Source organism: Callospermophilus lateralis, chromosome 3 (genome assembly GCF_048772815.1).
Source record: "Callospermophilus lateralis isolate mCalLat2 chromosome 3, mCalLat2.hap1, whole genome shotgun sequence".
Taxonomy (NCBI): domain Eukaryota; kingdom Metazoa; phylum Chordata; class Mammalia; order Rodentia; family Sciuridae; genus Callospermophilus; species Callospermophilus lateralis.
The window spans coordinates 194,139,837-194,159,668 of NC_135307.1; the positions used below are offsets into that span (position 1 = coordinate 194,139,837).

Sequence of the window (19,832 nt, forward strand, 5' to 3'; positions counted from 1 at the left end):
AATAAACCCACCCTGGAGTGCCCAATTCCTAACAGTACGGTCAGGAGTCCTGCGGAGCAATTAATTGGTCTTTCTTTGCCTACAAACAGAACACATTTCCCCTTAGTGATTTTTTATTTTTTTAAAAAACTTTATTTAATATGAATAAAAATAGGTACGAATAACAGATTCTTCATAAAGAGCAGCAACAATCAAGAGTCACCCTCCTTCTCTTTGTTCCTGAAAACAGGCCCTTTTTACCAGGCCCATTTTGTCTCATCCTGTCTTGGGGTAGGGGTTCATCTCTGTAGGGAGAAGACTTCTCTCAGGGGTTGGGGAAAAAAGAGAGGTGACCTTTCAGTATGGAGATAACTTTGGCTTTGAACAATGAATGCAGTGCCCATGGAATGCCAAAGGGGAGGGCTAAAAAGGGGCAGATTCACAGTGGGGTCCCTCTCCTATGTATATATATATATATATATTTTTTTTTTCTTTTTTTTAAATAATCTTTCAATCCCTAACAAGGAAGACATTGGTCAAAACACTGACCCCTATCATGACCTGTCCACTCCGAACTCGCAATCTTCCTAGGAGAGGGGTTTGGTCCAATTGTGCCAGTGCAAGTGATTCAATCCTGAATTGTGGCTTCAGCGGGAGGGAGTCCCTCTCCTTCTTCATGTTTTCCCCAGAGGAAAGGGAGGCAGCCTACATCCCTGAAGTCTCCTGGCTGCTGAATGGACTCAGGAGGCTGACAGGGGACAGCCCAGATGTCCACAATCTTGCGCAGGGTAGAACAGCGCTCCTCCAGCTCTGGGCCCTCGGTCTGCATTAGCAAGTTTGCCAGCTCTCTGCTTAGGTCCTGAATCATATCGTTCCGACCTTGCTTTTCAGGCTGGTCTGTGTGTGGGATCACACCACGGTCCTGGAGCTCCCCATTGGGCCCCAGGAGGTGCTGATACTTCTTCTGCCACCGTCTGCACACCATGGCTTCACCCACAGGTTGCTGGCTGGTATGCAGCAGCGCCAAAATGTGCCGGCAAGGGAGGTGGTACCATCGCTGAAAGGAACAGCTGCAGCTACAACCATCTTTGCTAACTTGGTGAGAGTCCTCTAGCAGCTGAACATCCACGGAGGGTCCGGCCATGCCCACCAGATGGGTGGAATTCTGCACCACCTCCCACTCTTTGTTGCATAGCTTATAGGCCAGTTCAGAGCCACTTTGGTTTAAGGTGTCTAGCATGTCACCCAGGGAGGGCTGCTGCTGCAACTGAACTTGCTGCGAGTCTGGCTTCGTCTCTTCCACAGAGAGCCCATTAAGGCTCCCTCCACAGATTCCGAAAGGCTTCTTGGCCTTTGGTGGCATGCTTGGAGGCCGAGTTCTCTTTAACTTGGGAGGAGCTGTGGGTAAATTCTTCAAGCCCTTGGTATTGAAGAAGTCTATGTAATCCACGAAGCGGAGGATGCAGTCCAGCAGGGACTGCTGTTCCCGAAAGAGGCTTGACACCTTGCTGGTGACTATGTCTAGGCTGTCCATGTAGGTATTACACGCATGCAGGCCCTTCCTTACGTGCATGTACCACAGCAGTTCACAGGAGAACCAGTGGGCCTGTAGGAAGCTGAAGAGATCCTCGTCTAGCAGAGCTTGGGACATCTGACAGAGATTTTTAAGGCTGGCTTCAGAAGTGACAAACACAGCCTCCCGCAGGGCTTCTTTCATGAGTCTTTTAAAGGATGGATTTGCTGAACTACGATGTAATTTCTTCTCCAAGAGCCGGGTTGTGTGGTAGATGGAAAGAAGGATGCGGGCAGCAGGGAAGATCTCCTGCAGAATGGGCCGGTGAGGGAACGAAGGGTCCACAAAGACCACCTTGACCTTGGGCCAATCAGAGTTAAACTCTGTGAAGATGCTCAGCATCTTGGCGACAGAGGTGGCCGTCTCAGTCTTGAGCACAGCAAAGTGGACCACTCGACCTTCTCGTTCCTTGTTCTCCACCAAGAAAGCATAGAGGATGTGGCCCTGGGTATTCTCCACCCGGTGCAGCAAGAGATTCTCTGGGAATCGGATGAACAGGTCACTCATCTTGCTGCTCTGGAAGCTCAGCCGGTCTAGGTCTCGGCTGGTGCCCACACTGAAGGAAGCCATGGAACCCTTATCTACCTTAAGAAAGTTTTTCATCACTTTTGCTATCTTAGCCAGATCAGAAGGAGTGATGCCTTCCTGCTCTGGTTTTGAGGGCACTTGTACATCATTTAGACAAAATGATGGTTCTACTGGGGACTTCTCAGCTTTATCAAGGTCTTTCTTGAATGTGGGCAGCACAGGCTGGAGTTTCTGCAGACATAGAGATTTGCAAACGGTGTCTCCTCCAGGAATAGCGGTTTTGGAATCAACGTGTACGTGGTGGGTGTTAAGTTCACTGATAAATAGTCTATCTAGTCTCTCGTTGTACCTCAGGAGCAAATATGCTGGGCACATGTCCGCCTCCCTTGTTCTCTTCCTGTTTGACTGGGTCCGAATACAGACAAATTTCACCTGCACATATCTAGGGAAGGTAGAGGTGACAATGAGAAAGGTGCTGACCACTCCCTCTCTCTTATATGATTAAGGCGCAGTAGGGATTTATATAGGCTAATGCTTCCTGGAGACTACAACGTAGTGTGGAATGGAAAGAATCATCTGGGTGCAGTGGTGCAAGCCTATAATCCCAGTGGCTTGGGAGGCTGAGGCAGGAGAATCTCAAGTTCAAAGCCAGCCTCAGCAACTGAGCGAGGACCTAAGCAACTTAGTGAGATCCTCCCTCTTAATAAAATATAAAAAAGGGCTGGGGATGTGGCTCAGTAGTTAAGTGCCCCTGGGTTCAATCCCTGGTACCAAGAAAAAAAAAAAAAATGGTTTACATGAACTTTCTAGTCCCAAAGTATTTAGCTCTTTCTTTAAGACCCTCCTCAACTATAATTCCTCTCAATTTCCTCCATAGCAGTTCTAAGCCCCAACTCCTTTAATTCTCTTTCTGTTGCCATTTGTGATGACTGTCAACAGTTCAATCTGAGGCAGGATACAAGGGAAAGAAGACAAGCAACAGCAGCAGCAGGATGCCTGGCTGATTGCTCTCTATTTAGAGTATCCCCCTCGTTCCTGTTGTTGTCTTTTTTTTTTTTTTTTTTTTGGTGGGTGGGAAAGCTACTACCTTCTTCTCTAGAAAGTAAGGATAAAAGTAAGGTTCAAAAGAAACTAATCTAGATCAGGGTTATCAACTGAGCTCTTCAGAGCCCTCAGGGGATAGGGTATATCTGGGTCCCCCTCAAACAAGGAACATCTCTGCTCATCTTTCATTTCAAGAAAAATATTCACACCCTAATTTGCGTGTGTGTGTGGGAGTGTGAGACAAGAACTGAATCTAGGGCCTCACGCATGGTAAGCATGCGCTCCACTGCTGAGCTACACCCCAGCCCTCTAAGAAAGTTTGATAACCACTGAGTTAGATGAGCTTTGGGGTCCCCTCCCCTTTTGATACTGGGGATTTAACCCGGGGGTGCTTTGTCACTGAGCTACTTCCACAGCCCTCTTTAGCTCCCAAATCTCTGGAATCACAGGCTTGTGACACTGTGCCCAGTTCTTTAGGATCTCTTCTAGCTTTGGCATTTTAGGCTGAAAGTGATGATTCAAAGGAGAGTGGTTATTAAACTGAATATCTGGTCTGGTGAGGGAATGAAGGGTCTCTCTCTCTTTCAGTACTAGGGATTGAACCCAGGGCCTTGCACACGCCAGGTAAGCTCGGTACCACTGAACTATGTATCCCTGGCCTATTTTTTCTTTTGAGACAAGATCTTGCTAAATTGTTCAGATAGGCCTTGAACTTAAGATCTTCCTGCCTCAGCCTCCTGAGTAACTGTGATTTCAGACATGTGTCACTGTGCCTGGTCCTTCCTCTTTTTCTATTCCCATTCAACCCATGCTTCAGGATCCAACCAGATCCTACCTTGTTGGTGAAGCCTTTGTGGGTGCCATCAAGCCACAGTAATTGCCCAATTCTGAATTTACAGCATGTATTCTAAAAGCTTGGCAGATTCTGTGTGTGAAAGTATGCCTATGTGAGACAAGGGGGACAGTGGAGGCCAACAGCCTAGATTTGAATACCAGTTCTGCCACTCAGAAGCTGTTTAACCTGGGCAAATCATTTCATGTCTCTGGGTGATTTGTTCATGGTATGGTGAGATAATCTCAGCCAGGCGAGGTGGTACACACCTGTAATCCCAGTTACCCAGAAGCCTGAGGCAGGAGGACTGCAAGTTCAAGGCCAGCCTGGGCATCTTAGTGAGACCCTGTATCACAATAAAAAATTTAAAATAGGTCTGGGGTTGTAGCTCAGTGGTAGAGTACTTGCCTCACACATGTGAGGCACTGGGTTCAATCCTCAACACCATATAAAAATACAATAAATAAAATAAAGGCATTATATTCATTAACAACTAAAAAAATATTTTAAAAAAAATTAAGAGGAGGGGAGAGGTCTGGGGAGATAACTAGGTGTTTTTGCTTTAGCCTAACATGTGCAAAGGCTTGGGTTCAATCGCCAACACTGCAAGCAAATAAATACATAAATAAATAAATAAATAAATAAAAGATGATCTCATTAGGGTTATCATTAAGATTAAATGAGCCAAAGGTAAAATATTTAGCCCAGAGCCTGCTTCAGACTTTTATTTGTTAATAAAAGCTAGCTGCTGCTGCTGCTATAATCACAGCTCCTGTGCCTACAACATTCTGTGGGATGTTTGTGTAGTACCTTTCCATCTGGATGGGGATGTCTTCAAGTATCAGGACCAAGTTATGTATTCACACCACCTACCACAATGCTATTCCTTCTGCAGATATGATGAATGATTCATGGACCACCAGTGTGTGGGATGGGTTACACCCCTGCCTCCCCAGGGAGGGACCCAGCCTAAAAGCCAGAGGAGGGGGAAAAAAATCTCAGCGGCTGACATCACGGAACCACCTAGAAGCCCCACCTACACATTTCCAAACACTCAAATCCAGCTGGTCCTGTTTGCCCACCCTCAGAGGGCAAGTTAGGAAAACAGGATATGTCAGTCCTGTGAGCACAGGGTGGAGGGGCCTGGGGCTGAGAACATCTGCATGTGGTGTGCACTGTGCAGGGGTGGCGCCATCTAGATCTGGGCCAGGAGGCTGGGGCAGTCCAGTACAATGTCAAGGCCGGTGAGAGGCGGGTGCTGTGTGGCCTAGGCCCACCTCACTAGTCTTGTTTTCCACCCTCTCCAACCTTGTTTTTCTGTCTTAGACAAATTGCCCACAATTTCTTGTGTTCATGGTGAGGCATTTCACTTCTGTGAGACAAGGGGGACAGTGGAGGCCAACAGCCTAGATTTGAATACCAGTTTGTATTTTTGTAAATTTGTCTGAAATTATCTTCTACTTAAAAAAAAAATTTTTTTTTTAGTTGTATCTGGACACAGTATCTTTATTTATTTTTATTTGGTGCTGAGGATGGAATCCAGGGCCTCCCATGTCGAGGCAAGCGTTCTACCACTGAGCCACAACCCCAGCCTGACCTTCTGCTTCTTCATCTCAAAGCTTACTCGTTTTTCAGGACTTTGAGAGACCATAATCTTTTCTAAGAGGCCTTTTATCAAGCACTTAAATTGGGCTTTACCCTTCTGCTGGCTCAACATCTTGGACTACTCTAGCTCACCAAGTTATATTGACTGGCCTGGGCGTGTACCTGGGTTGTAGAGTGCTTGCATAGTATGTGTGAGGCCCTGGGTTCCACCCCAGCATTGCAAAAAACAAAAACATCATATTGACATTATGTGAGCTAACCCCAAAAAAGATACTGTGACTACCAATCATAAAGTTCTTTCCCTCATTCCTGGCTCCATTCTTGCTAATATCCAATGTGTTTCCTTCTCTCTCTCCTTTTTAAATGCTGATGAACAAACCAGGACCTCACACATCACACAAGCGCTCTGCCAGTCCCACCCCCACTTTTTTGAAATAACTTGTTAAATTGCCAAGGCTGGTCTCAAACATGTGATCCTCCTGCTTCAGCCTCCCAAGTTGTTGAAATTATAGGCATGCACCACCATGCCTGGCTTGTTAATAAATCTTCTCCTTACCATTGCTACATTTACTGAGGATTTGTTATACACCAGGCTATATTAAGTCCTTAATCTGTATTATTACTAAGAAAGGGGTTCTATTACCATCTACATTTTACAGAGGGAGAAACAGGCTTAAGGAGGTTCTCAAGATGAGAATTTAGAATTTAATCCTCCAACTAAGACCTGAACATCTGAGTTGACTAAGTGTGCTTGTGTACAGTCTTGACTAGTTAACCATTATACTGCCTGTTTCCTTCAAAAAATATTTCTCCTTTCTCTGAATTTCTTTTTTTATCCTTCTCTTCCTGACCCTCACCATACTGGCTAGGTTCAATAACTTCCTTGAATATCTCTAAACAGGGCTGGGGATATAGCTCGGTTGTTAGAGTGCTTGCCTAGCATGCACAAGGCACTGGGTTCAATCCCAAGCACCAAAAAACAAACAAACAAACAAACACCCCCCCCCAAAAAAAAAAAAAAACAACAACAACAAAGATCTCTAAACATACTGTCCTCACTGGCATCATGAATTTCAAACTTAATTCATATTAGATTGAACTTGTTTATATCTAAGTGCATACAACCAAGGTCTGGAAGGAGTTAGTTGGTTTCAACTCCTTTCTGTCCACTCTTTAGGAGTTTATATTCTCTATTGTACTGACTCCAGGGTGCAGGGAGCCATTGTGCCCCCAGTGTCTGGCACTGCACCTGGAACATAGTAAATGCTCTATAACCATAGCGAATAAACGCTTAATAAGTGATTGTGAGGCATAGTAAGCTCCTCCTATAAGACAAGTAGTATTTTGGGAAGACCACTGGGGTAGACTTCTGTCAGAGGCTTGGCTCCTAGTCTCAGCACAAGTAGTTATTGTTACTAACTATAGTTTTGGACAGACTCTTTAATTTCCAACATTTACTGAGTTCTACTATGCACCAAACTTGGTATGAGTTATTCTAAAGGTTACAGAAACAAATTAGAGAGTCTCTCCTCTCAAAGTCTAGTGAGAGGAAAGATTATTACACAAGTGGCCAGTCAAGTTAAAAATAACTGAATGGTTAGGTCTGGGGGTGCAACTCGGTCATGGAGTGCCTGCCTAGCACGCATGAGGTTGTTTTTGATCCCTAGCATAGTGGGAAAAAAAGTGAATGGCTAAGTAGACATTACATAATACAAGCAATATACATATAACTGAATAAAGAGTGATTTACTCTGATTATAGGGTTGATACATATTAACTAAGGCTTTTCATTTATTTTACATAAGATAAATATCCCTGTATATAAATAGCACCTTGAAGAATAAATAGGTTTTATTTTTGGGCAGGGGAGGGTGCAAGGGTACTGGGCATTGATTCCAGGGGTACTCTACCAGTAAACCATATCCCCAGCCTTTTTATTTTTTTTTTTTTAATTTTGAGACATGGTCCTGTGAAGTCATGATCCTTCTCCCTCAACTTTTGGAGTCACTGGGATTATAGGCATGTGCCACCATGACCAACTGAACAGGATTTTTACAGGTGGAAAATAAGTAAAGCCATTTTAGATAATGTAAGGAGTTAAGAACAAGACTTTGGGATAAAAATATGTTGATTTTTTTTTGTGTGTGTGTGATAATGGGGGTACCCTATCATTAACCTGCATCCCTAACCCTTTTTGAAACTTTTTGAGACAGGGCATTGGCTAAATTGCCCAGGCTGGCTTTGAACTTGTGATCCTTTTGTCTCAGCCTTGAGTTGCTAGAATTTTTTTTTCCCCTTCCCAGACAGATTCTTACAATGTTGCCAAGGCTGGCCTCAAACTCCTGAGCTCAAGGTTCCTGAGCACCTGGGACTGCAGGTGAACACTACCATGCCTGGTTTAAGATGTGAGTTTAATTCCATTGTCAGCTATGTAACCTTGGATTCCTTAACTATAAATGTGTAAGTAAAAATGATGATAGTAGAAAACTTGTCTAAGAATACAACTGGCCTTCCATATCCCTGGATTCCATATCCTCAGATTTAATTTACCATGGATTGGAAATATTGGGGAAAATTTTTTTTATTTCTTCTGGGCATGGAGGATTGCAAGTTTAAGGCCAGCCTCAGCAATTAGGTGAGGCCCTAAGCAACCAAGTGAGACCCTGTCTCAAAATTTAAAAAAATAAATAGATAAAAAGGGCTGGGGATATATGCTTCAGTGGCAAAGCACCTTTGGGTTCAATCCCAGCACCCTCCTCCCCACCACAAAATTTCATTTATATTGAACATATATAGGTTCCTCTTTTTCATTATTCCCTAACAATATAGTATCACAACTATTTATGTTGTGTAAGGTATAATAAGTAATCTAGAGATGACTTAAAGTATATAGAAGGATGTGTGTAGGTGATATGCAAATATTAGGCCATTTTATATAAAGGACTTAACCATCCAGTGATTTTGATATACAATGGAGGGGTCGTGGAACCAATCTCCCTCAGGAACTGAGGGACAACTGTGATAAGTACCTGATCCAAGAACAATTAGTGCTACTTAAAATGAATTCAGTTAAAAGCTATAATAGGAACTGTTGGTTGCCAACCCAACATCCTTTTGTTCCCTTTCCCTTACTAACAAAGAACCAATTTTTTTCAGAGTGCCATTCCCCCTCCCCCTCATAGCTACTTCTAAGCCAATTAAGGTAATCCCATTAGGAATGGGCATGGATACTGGCCTGATTCTAGACTAAGGAGCATGATACGAAATCTGCAAGCAAGAAACCAAAGATTTCCCAGGCATGTGTCTTCTGCATTTGTGTCATGTGGGGAGCCATCCTGAGGGCAAGCTAAGACTTGAAGACGGTAGAACAGAAAGATGTAAGCAAGTACCCTGGGCGATGAAAGTTCACTTTTAGATCTGGGCCAACTTGCATATTAATTGCAGCCCAAAACACCCCAGAAATATTTCATAGTGATTAATGGAAACAAACATTTGAGGAGAACTTAACTAAAATTATGAAGTTAGTACTATATTTAATAAAAGGTTATAATGTTAGTTATATGTCAATTCTTAGAATATCAAAGAACAATTAAATCATTAATTGTCACCCCTCCCAGTACAATTTGCCAAAACACTGATGCTTCATTTCCTGTCTCACTTTCACAACATACAAAGGTGAGTTTTATCAAGTTTCCCAATGGCTGAATTTAATTCTTTGCAATGCAAATGTGCTTTTCAAGTTCCTATCATCTTATGTCCTTGTTGATTTCCCTTTTCCATTTGTTAAATGGTATTGAGCCCAAAAATTTGCTTTCATTACTTTCAGGACTTCACCTAGTCCTGCAACTCCTGGGAGATGCACCATTCCAGTTCACATGGTTTTATTTACGTTATTAATATCCTGATGTTTACATCTATTCATCAGCCAGATATTAAAAACACTGACTGAGCTGGGGCTATAACTCAACGGCAGAGCACTTGCCTCACATGTGTGAGGCACTGCGTTGGATCCTCAGCACCACATAAAAATAAACAAACAAAGATAATGTGTCCATCTACAACTAAAACCAAAAAACAAATACCCCCCCCCTCCCCAAAACCCAGATGTGGTGCACATGCCTGTAATCCTAGAGACTAAAGAGGTTGAGGCAGGAGAATCACAAGTTCCAGGTCAGCTTCAGCAATTTATCAAGGGCTTAACAACTTAGTAAGACCCCGTCTTAAAATAAAAAAAAAAAAAAAAAAGAAAAAGGGTTGGGGATGTAGCTCAGTGGTAGAGCATTCGTGGGTTCAATCCCCAGTATACCTCCCCAACAAACCATCCCTCTCCCCCCAAAAAAATCCACAAAGCTGATAGGACTGGTAGGGATAAACAAGCAGAAATAATTACTAAATAGTGAATTATAAGTAACTAATTTATTGGCAAATTTCTGTGTTATGCCCTTTTCTTTCCTATACAGCTTTGTGACTATTAATGAAAACTGTAACCTCAGCACAGTGGTGCATACCTGTAATCCCAACTACTTGAGAAGCTGTGAGGCAGGAGAACATCAAGTTTGAGACCAATCTGGGCAATTTAGTGAGACCCTGTCCAAAACAAAGAAAACTCTGGCTGGGGTTGTGGTTCAGCAGTAGAGTGCTCATCTAGCACAAGCGAGGCCCACATATAAATAAATAAATAAAATATAGATGATATTGGGTCAATCTAAAAATATATATATTAAAAAAGAAAAAAAGAAAAAAAAATGAAAAAGAAAGAAACTCTGATAACCAGAATCTAGTTCAAAGTGTGTGGTAAAGATTAATAAGACAATGCCTGTAACGTTCCTAATAGAAAACCTGGAATATGTGCCAGAAAGTGCTAAAAACGGAAGCTATTAAACTGAATGCAGTGGAGAGAAATCAGAGTACTTCCTGGACCCTGAGGACCATCATTCCCAGAAAGTCATAAAAAGGAAAACACACTGTTATCGTTTGGACTGAAGGTGTCCTGCAAAGGCTCATGTGAAACAATGCAAGAAGGTTCAGAGGAGAAATGATGGGGTGGCGAGAGCCTTAACCTAATTAGTGATTAATCACCTGATGGACTCAACTGAGTGATGACTAAAGCCAGATGGGGTGTGGGAGGGGGTGGTGCACTGGGGTGTGGCTTGGGATATATATTTGTATCTGGCCAGTGAAGACTCTGCTTCCCCTGCCTCACTCTTTCCCCAGGATGTCCTGCCTCACCTCGAGCCCTGAGGAATGGAGCCAGCCCTCTATGGACTAAGACCTCTGAAACCATGAGCCCTCAAATAAACTTTTCCTTCTAAAATTGTATGCTAATGAGCTGACCACTGAAGGCTGGCAACTGGCTGGGGACTAGTCACTGGAAAACCTAAAGCAGATTAGAGCCAGGCTGGTGTAGGCTTGCATCTGTGATTCCAGAGGCTGATACAGGAGGGCTGCAAATTCAAGACAAGCCTGGGCAACTGAGCAAGACCCTGTTTCAAAATAAAAAATAAAAAGGAACAGGGATTTAGCTTAGTGGTAAAGGGTCCCTGGGTTCAACCCCCAGTACTGGGGGGAAAAAAATTAAAGAATCAGTTATAGACAAAATAAAACTTAAATACCTCTACTTGCTGTAAAAAGAATGTTATTATGTGTATAACAGTTAATTAAGAAAAAAGGTCAAAATACTTCCATAAACTGCAGAGTGCTGCTAGAGGGGTATCTCACTAGGGTGGACTTTGAAGTCTCTGTTTCAAATTGTTCTTTTCCACAATAAACTTTGTAAGAATTTTCTAATTTTATCCTATTTTTATTTTTTTTATTTATTTTTTGGGTACTAGGGATTGAATTCAGGAGTACCCGACCACTGAACCACATCCCCAGTCCTATTCTGTATTTTATTAGAGACATGGTCTCACTGAGTTGCTTAGTGCCTCACTAAATTGCTGAGGTTGGCTTCACTTGAGATCCTCCAGCCTCGGCCTCCATTCCGCCTCCCAAACTGCTGGGATTACAGGAGTGTGCCACCACGCCCGGCATGATTTTATTTTTTGACTGGAACTTTTCGTCATTTAGTGCTAATTCCTGTGGTACTTACTTTCTTTTTTCAGTGTGTGTGTGTGGGGGTACTGGGGGGATAAACCCAGGAGTGCTTTACCAGTGAGATACATCCCAGTTCTTTTTTTTTTTTTTTTTAAGAGAGTGGAGAGAGAGAGAGAATTTTTTAATATTTATTTTTTTAGTTTTTCAGCAGGCACAACATCTTTGTTTGTATGTGGTGCTGAGGATCGAACCCGGGCCGCACGCATGCCAGGCGAGCGCGCTACCGCTTGAGCCACATCCCCAGCCCCCAGTTCTTTTTATTTCTTAACTTTGACAGGGCCTCACTAAATTGCTGAGGCTGGCTTTGAACTTGGAATCCTCCTGCCTCAGCCTCCTGAGTTGCTGGGGTTATAGGTGTGAGTCACAGTGCCTGGTGTCATTTCTTTAACTCTCTTTAAAGTACCTACCACTTTCTATCATGTACTTTAGATAAGGCTGCAGCAAATATTACTGAGCACTGTTTCAGCTAACATAGGCATTTTCTTTTTCTTTCTTTCTTTTTTTTTTTTTGTGGGGTTGGGGTGGGGTACCAGGGATTGAACTCAGGGGCATTTGGCCACTGAATCACATCCCCAGTCTTATTTTGTATTTTATTTAGAGGCAGGGTCTCACAGAGTTGCTTAGCGCTTCGCTGTTGCTGAGACTGGCTTTGAACTCATGATCCTCCTGTCTTAGCCTCCTGAGTTGCTGGGATTAGAGGCGTGCGCCACCTTGGCCAGCAAATACAGGCATTTTCTTATTTAATCTTCACCAAATTCTCATTTTATAAAGGATGAAACTGTCACAGAGGTTAAAAGTCTTGTGTAATGTCAAGGGCAAAAGCTATTTCTCTGACTCTGGAGCTCTCACTTTTAACCATTATGCCAGTTTTTCCAGAACTTGAATGATTACAAAAACTACCTGGACATCTTCCATAGCCATCCATGTAACATTTACACTATTATTTTCAAACAGTTCTCTTTAAATCAGCTTACTTCCTTTACTGTTTCTCAAGGAACTTATACTGACATAAACATTTACTGCTGAAATCATCACCCTAGTCACTCAGTAGCATGCATATTTAGCTATGGAAACATCTGCTAAATTACCTCCTAAAAATGTTTCCACCATCTGCCTTCCAGTCTCTGAAAGCAGCACTCATTCCCAAACATCCAGGTATTCCTCAAAAAGCCCCAAACACACACCACAAAGAGCCAGTGTACACGATTCAAGAATATCCTTTGAATCACCCAACCCAAAACAGAAAAATATAAATAATACAGCCCTACCAACAGTCGACTTATCCCTGCCAATGCTGCTCAGGGGTTAGGGTGAAGGCTAGTTCAATCTCTGCCTTCAAGGGCAGATCTCAAGATTTACTCATCTTTGTTCCTCAGCTCAGTGCTAGATCATTGGTAAACACCCTCTTCCTACAAATTTGTTGAAGGAATAAATGGATAAGCAACATTGGAAAGTTATTGGAAATCGCCAGGTATGATGGTACATGCCCTGCCTGAGGCAGAAGGGTAGCAAGTTCAAGGCCAGCCTCAGCAATTTAGTGAGGCCCTAAGTAACCGAGACCCTGACTCAAAAAATAAAAAAAGGGCTGGAGATATAGCTCAGTGGTAAAGCAACCCTGGGAAGGGAGAGAGGGAGGAAGGGAAAGAAAGTAGGTAAGTATTCAGTCGAACACCTAAGGCTTTCTTACAGTTTCTTGATATCTCCCCCTTTTTCCTGGGGACTTTTCCTCATTTCTGTTCCTTCCCATTCTTTTGGCTTTGACTGTACCAAATTCAGATTCCCCTGGCTAACATTCAGATAGCTCTGGGGATAATAATGCTTTTGTCACAGATTCACTTATTATTTTCCTCTTCAGGGTCTTGACTCTCTTTTTATTTATTTATTTTGGTTCCTGGGGATTGAACCCAGGTACATTTTACCACTGAGCTACATTCCCCAACCCTTTTTACACTTTTTTTATTGAGACAGGATCTTGCTAGGTTGCCAAGATTGACCTTGAACTTGTAATCTTCCTGCCTTAGCCTCCTAAATGGCTAGGATTACAGGCATGCACCATCACACCTGGGTTGTGTTCTGTCTGCTCTTGACTGTATAAATCCATTCCTTCTCCATTTTTTTCAAGCATGTGCAACTCAGAGAAACAACCCTCAAAAAGTAGAACAAAAAGCTAGAAACTATTTATCTCTTAACATTTGACTTTTCTTGGCTGTGTCTCATCAGCAAAATAATAATAATGCTATTTATGGGACATTTTTAATGTGCTATGCCCTGTTGTAAGCACTTTCAAGATATTAATTTGTTTAATGGGAATAACAAAACTTGCCCCCAACAAGATTATTCAGAGGACCACATCAGATAATGAAGTTGCACTTGCACGTGCTTTGTAAACTATCTCTGCATAATGTCAGATAACAGTGTTTTTTTCTGATCAATAGCTTTCACTGGGCTGGACATGGTGGGGCACACTTGTAATCCCAGGGACTTGGGAGGCCAAGAAAGGAAGAACGTAAGTTAGAGACCAGTCTCAGCAACTCAGTAAGACCCTGTCTCAAAAAAATTGAATAAAGGGCTGGTGATATGGCTCAGTGGAAGAGCACTTGCCTAGCATGTGCAAGGACAAGGGTTCAATCCTCATCAATGGAAAAAAAAAAATCTACAGATAAATAGAGCTGGGGATGTAGCTCAGTGGTAAAGTACATCAAGTTCAATCCCAATCTACCGCCAAAAAAAAAGTGTGTAATGGTACAGTGTTCCTCCCGCACCCCCACAACCTCCACCACCGGACAGATTGTTTCTCTGTCATTTTGCCATTCAGAGCCCTGGACTTTGCCTTTGGAGCCCTTACCTCTATTTTAAGAGAATAGTTATTTCTGTGAATATAGTTTAATATTTGTTTCCCCAGCTAGAGAGGAAGCTCCATGGCAACAGACATCCATTTTATCTTTTTCAACCATGTACTTTCAGACACTAGCATGGAGTAACTTTTCAGGAAACAACTGCTAACATCTGTGAAATCAATAAAAATCAAATCAACACTGATATAATGGAATAAACAACATGGAATTTCTCTCAGATTCACTGACAGGTGAGAAAAATCAGGTTTAGAAGGATATATATAAATAGTATGCTGCCACTTGTGTTAAAATGGAAAAATTAGGACTGAGGATGTAGCTGTGTGGTGGAGTGCTCACCTAGCATATGGAAGACTCTTGGTTTGATCCCAGTACCACAAATGAGGGTCCTGGTTTTAAACCCCAGCACTGGGGGGATTGGGGAGACATACATGCATATATAGGTTCAGTGTCTCTGGAGGGTAACCCTGGTAGCCTCTAAATAGTGTAGTGAAAATGACACTGAACTTTACTCTTCTTTACTGTTTAAAAAAAAAAAAATTAAAATTTGTTTTTGAGTTATACTCCCAGCTCCCATTTAAGCAGGGGGTACAGCTTAGTGGCAGAACACTTACACAGCATGCATGAGGCTCTGGGTTTGATCCTCAGCAACACACCACAATAAAAACAAAAAACAAAAAACAAAACAAAACAAAAAAAACACCCCAAACAAGTAATTCAGATTTCATTGTTCATCCTCAAAAAATAAAAATAAAACTAATCCCACCTCTTGGTCCCTCCAATTTTTCTTTTCTGCAGCTCCAGCATAAATCCGTCCTTCTTGCTAAGCAGGTCTCCTTGCAGCTTTCTTTTTGTGTGTGTATGTAAACATAAATCACTGCTAACAGAAGCCTATCGTGTTAACATCAGCACTAACAACTCACGCCAGGATGTTAATTCTCACATAGAATGACCCCTCAAAGATGTCCTTATCTGAAGCTGGGCATGGTGACACAAGCCTGTAATCTCAGTACTCAGGAGGCTGAGGCAGGGGGATTGTAAGTTCCAGGCCAGCTTCAGCAATTAAGCAAGGTCCTAAGCAACTTAGTGAGACCCTGTCTGAAAATAAAAAATAAAAAGGCTGGGGATGTGACTCAGTGGTTAAGTGCCCCTGGGTTACTTATATTTGTACACACACACACACACACACACACACACACACAAACAAACCTATGAACATGTTAGGTTACACAGGTTACATAGCAAAGGGGAGTTAAGGTCGCCATCAGGTCAGGCATGGTTGTGCACTCCTGTAATCCCAGCTACTCAGGAAGTTAAAGCCAGAGAATCTAAAGTACAAGGTCAACCTGGGAAACTCAGTAAGATCTTGTCTCAAAAAAATAAAAGACTAGGGATGTATCTCGGTGGTAAAACATCCCTGGAATCAATCCCCAGTACCAGGAATGGATAAGGGGATAGAAAGGCTTCTATCAGATGGCTTTGAAATATGGAAATTAGCTGGAAGATAGCTTTGTGATAGTGTGCACTTGCCATGTGCAGCCCTAGGTTTGATTCAGAAAAGGAAAAGTAGAGAGGGAAGCCAGGTGCAGTGGCATCCCAGCTACTTGGGAGGCTGAGGCAGGAGGTCAGCCTGGGCAACTTAGTGACCATTTCAAAATAAATAAAAAGATAAAGCTCAATGGTTGTGCAAACCTGTAATCCCAGCCTAACAAGCACCCTAGGCCCTGGATTCAATCCCTAGTACCAGGAAAAAAAAAATGTGGAGGAAGGTAGAAGAAGGAAGTCTAAGAAGGAGGTGAGTAAGACAAGCAAGGTCAGAACAATGTGATGTGAGGACTCAACCCTGCAATTGCCAGCTTTGAAGATGGAGGGAGCCATGAGCCAAGGAATGTAGGCAGCCTCTAGAAGCTAGAAAAGACAAGAAAACAGATCCTCTTCTGTGGACTCTAAAGAAATGCAGCCCTGCAGACACCATGATTTTAGTCCAGTGAGATCCTAGTCTGATTTCTAACCTAGGGAACTCTTTTAAGTATGCTGGGTGTGGATGGCGCATGTTGAGGCAAGGAGGATTGCAAATTCAAGACCAGCCTCAGCAATTTAATAAGGCTCTAAGCAACTTAGTGAGACTCTGTCTCTAAAAAGGACTGGGGATGTGGCTCAGTGGTTAAACACCACTGGGTTCAATCCGCAGTACCAAAAAAAAAAAAAAAAAGTTAATTTTGAGCCACTACACTTGTTGTAATTTGTTAGAGCAACAAATAGAAAACTATTGCATGCAGCTCATAACACCTCCCCATATTTGTGAGCCCAGCTCAAGACTCCTTTTCTCTGTCTTCTCTAGTGCATAGTAAGTAGTTTTTCTTTCTTCGGTTCTTGCAGCACCCATTTCCCTGAGTCACATGTTTAGCACTTGATAACTTATTTTTTTCCTACAATTATTAAATGGCTGTTATGGGCCATAGTCCATGCTAGATGCATACTTGAAGGGTACTTAAGGGTAATTTTTTTTTTTTTTTTGTATTCTTCTCATTGCTTAGCAGGGTGTTGTGACATGAGATGAAGCCCAAATATCTCACAACGGTATGTAAAGACCCTTCATATAGATTCCAACTAACTTCATCTCCTGCCAAGTATGGCAGCCCACACTGTTTCTCTAACATGCCACCTTCTTTCACATATCTGTGTCTGTTCTGACAGCTCTTTATGCACAGCTCCTTCTGGTCAAATCCTAGATGATACTCAGTAATTAACCATTAATCTACTCTAGCCCTCTACATTCATCCACACTGGGAAGCCTTACCCACCTCCCCAGCATTTGTTATTTCTTTTTTTTGTATATCTCTCTTGAAGCATTTATCACATACAGTTGTGGTTCCAAGACACCACAATCCAAGGATGTTCAAGTCTCTTATATAAAATGATGTAGTATTTACATATAAATTGCCATATACTTGGGGCTGAGGCTGTAGCTCAGTGGTAAAGTGCTTGCCTCGCATGTGTGAGGCACTGGGTTCAATCCACAGCACCAAATAAAAATAAAAAAGATACTGTGTGTTCATCTACAACTAAATAAATATTTTTTTAAAAATTGCCATAAACTTTAAATCTCTAAACTACTTATAATACACAACACAATGTGCTACGTAAATAGTTGTATGCTACATTGTGCAGGGAATGAGAACAAAAAAGTCTGTACATGTTCAGTAGGCAACAATTTTTTTTTTTTTTTTAAGTATTCTGATCCTGTAGTGGTTAGCTCACTTGAGTCCAAGTGTACCTCCTAACTTTTTTCCTTGGCAGTAGTGAAGATCAAAACCAAGTATTGTGCATGCTAGGCAGTAATCTACCATTGAACTTCAGAAGAGCAGCGAAAGACAATCTGGCTCCCCAGTTGGGGAGTTTTGGCTAAACATCTCCCAGATCTCAAACTTGAAGATATACTTTGATTCTCAGAGTTGGCTTACATGGTATGTGTTCAAGTGTGAACTGAGTTCCAATTTCTAACAAGTGGACAAATGACGTAGTCTGGATTACTGACAACAAAATGTTAGCAACATCAAATCTTCATTTTCACACAGCAACCATCCACTGAGTTGACTAGATGGGCCTGCTTTTCATTTTGCGATGTTCACATTTCTGCTTTATCCAGCACAAAGTCCTGATACTGGTTTTTATTTCATCTTTTTCTTTTTTTCTTCTGGTACTAGGGGTGCTTTACCACCGAGTCACATCCTTAGTCCCTTTTAATTTTTATTTTCAGACAGGATCTTGCTAAATTACCTAAGCAAGCCTCCAATTTGTGAACCTCCCGAGTCGGTGGGATTACGGGCCACTCAGCCATTTTTCTTTTTCGTTTTTTTGGTAACAGGAGGTTGAACCCAACCGGTTTTACTACTAAGCCACATCCTCAGTCCTTTTTATTTTATCATGAGACAGGGTCTCATTAAATTTCTTAGGACCTCATTAAATTGGGGAGGCCTCCAACTTGTGATCCTCCTGCCTCAGCCCCCAGAGTGGCTGGGATTACAGGCACTTGTTACCATGCCCAGCCATTCTGGTCTTTTTAAAGTAAAATTAAAGATTAAACTTTCTTATTGAAACCAGGTGCTTTACCACTGAGCTACATCTGCGGCCTTAAAAAAAAAAAAAAGAAAAAAGTTTTATTTGGGGGGGGGGTCTTCCTAAATTGCCCAGGCTACCCTTGAACTTGTGATCCTCCTGCGTCAGCGCCCCCACTCCCCCCACTAAGATTAAACTTCCTTAACACTAAGCTATTTGCCTGAGCCCTAAAGGCATTTGAGTTTTCAATTTATCCTAGCCTCTAAACCTGTTTCCTCCTCTGTGGAATGAGAATAAGATTTATCTATAATTCTTAAAACCGCTCTGTAAAGCAAAGCTTGAATAGAGAACGCTACCTGAGACGTGGTAAGTGTTGGAAAAACAGCTGTCAAGAGCTCAAGAACTATTTACCAAATGAATCAATGAAGGAACGAAATTAACCAACCAATGGTCATGTTAACGCTTTCTAAGGGGAGACCAAGGAAGGAAATGATCGCCAAGGCGTTTTTATCCATTTGTGAAGGCCACGCTTTGGGCGTGGGGTGCTGCAGAGGCTCAGAACCACTAGAGAAACCGCAATTGGCACGACTGCTAGAAAAGCTTGTGCATGAGGCAGTGCGTGCAAATGAAGTGGGTGGCCGAAAAGCCATGCTGTGGCGGCTTCCCTCTTTTCCTAAGGCACACAGCAAGTGCTCCAGGAGTGCCAGTGCCGGGACCCGTCGCATTCCCTCCTCCCCCGGGCGCCCTCGGGACCGGCCTTCTCCCCACCCTCCTGCCGCGCCCCGCCCTTACAGGATGTCCTCGCGGATGGAGGTGCCGTGGTTGAGGTTGTGGAAGCGGACGGAGACGCAGTCCCTGAGAATGAAGGAGCACCTGTTCTCCTTTTTGTAGGCGCTGAAGCACTCCTTGAAGTCCTCGTAGGTCTTGAAGCAGCTGCCCAGCTCCATGGCTGTCCCTTCGGCCCACGCCAGGGACTGGTCCTCGCTGGGTCCAAGATCACACCAAGGGTCAGAGGTCACACTGAGTGTTCACAGGCTGGCATGGGCCCAGGACTCCTTAAGGGGCGACCCAACCTGGTGGCCTAATACGAAACTCAAGAGGCTCCCGAGGTAGGACCTAGCTATTTGGGGCTGGGGGCGTCTTTGCTATCTGATTGAAGGGAAATGATACTCAGCCTATATTACCCATATCCAAGACTCCGCCCCCTCACCGTTATACCCAATCACCCACGGAATTCCCAGACTGGCATTTGTTTACACCAATAGCT

General features: G+C 42.9%; 1 protein-coding gene across 2 annotated transcripts; it reads right to left on the reverse strand.

Annotated features, from left to right (window-relative positions):
- Positions 1-106: 106 nt before the first annotated feature.
- Zswim3 (zinc finger SWIM-type containing 3) lies at positions 107-19,723 on the reverse strand. Of its 2 annotated transcripts, none has more exons than XM_076852029.2 (2): positions 19,358-19,723; positions 107-2,522 (listed from the first exon to the last, which is right to left on the reverse strand). In XM_076852029.2, exons 1-2 carry the CDS (start codon positions 19,510-19,512, stop codon positions 608-610), a joined length of 2,070 nt encoding a protein of 689 aa, XP_076708144.1. In that variant the 5' UTR covers positions 19,513-19,723; the 3' UTR covers positions 107-607. The 2 variants fall into 2 exon arrangements, with proteins under 2 accessions (XP_076708144.1, XP_076708145.1); XM_076852030.2 differs by lacking the exon at positions 19,358-19,723 and adding an exon at positions 4,830-4,846.
- Positions 19,724-19,832: the final 109 nt, after the last annotated feature.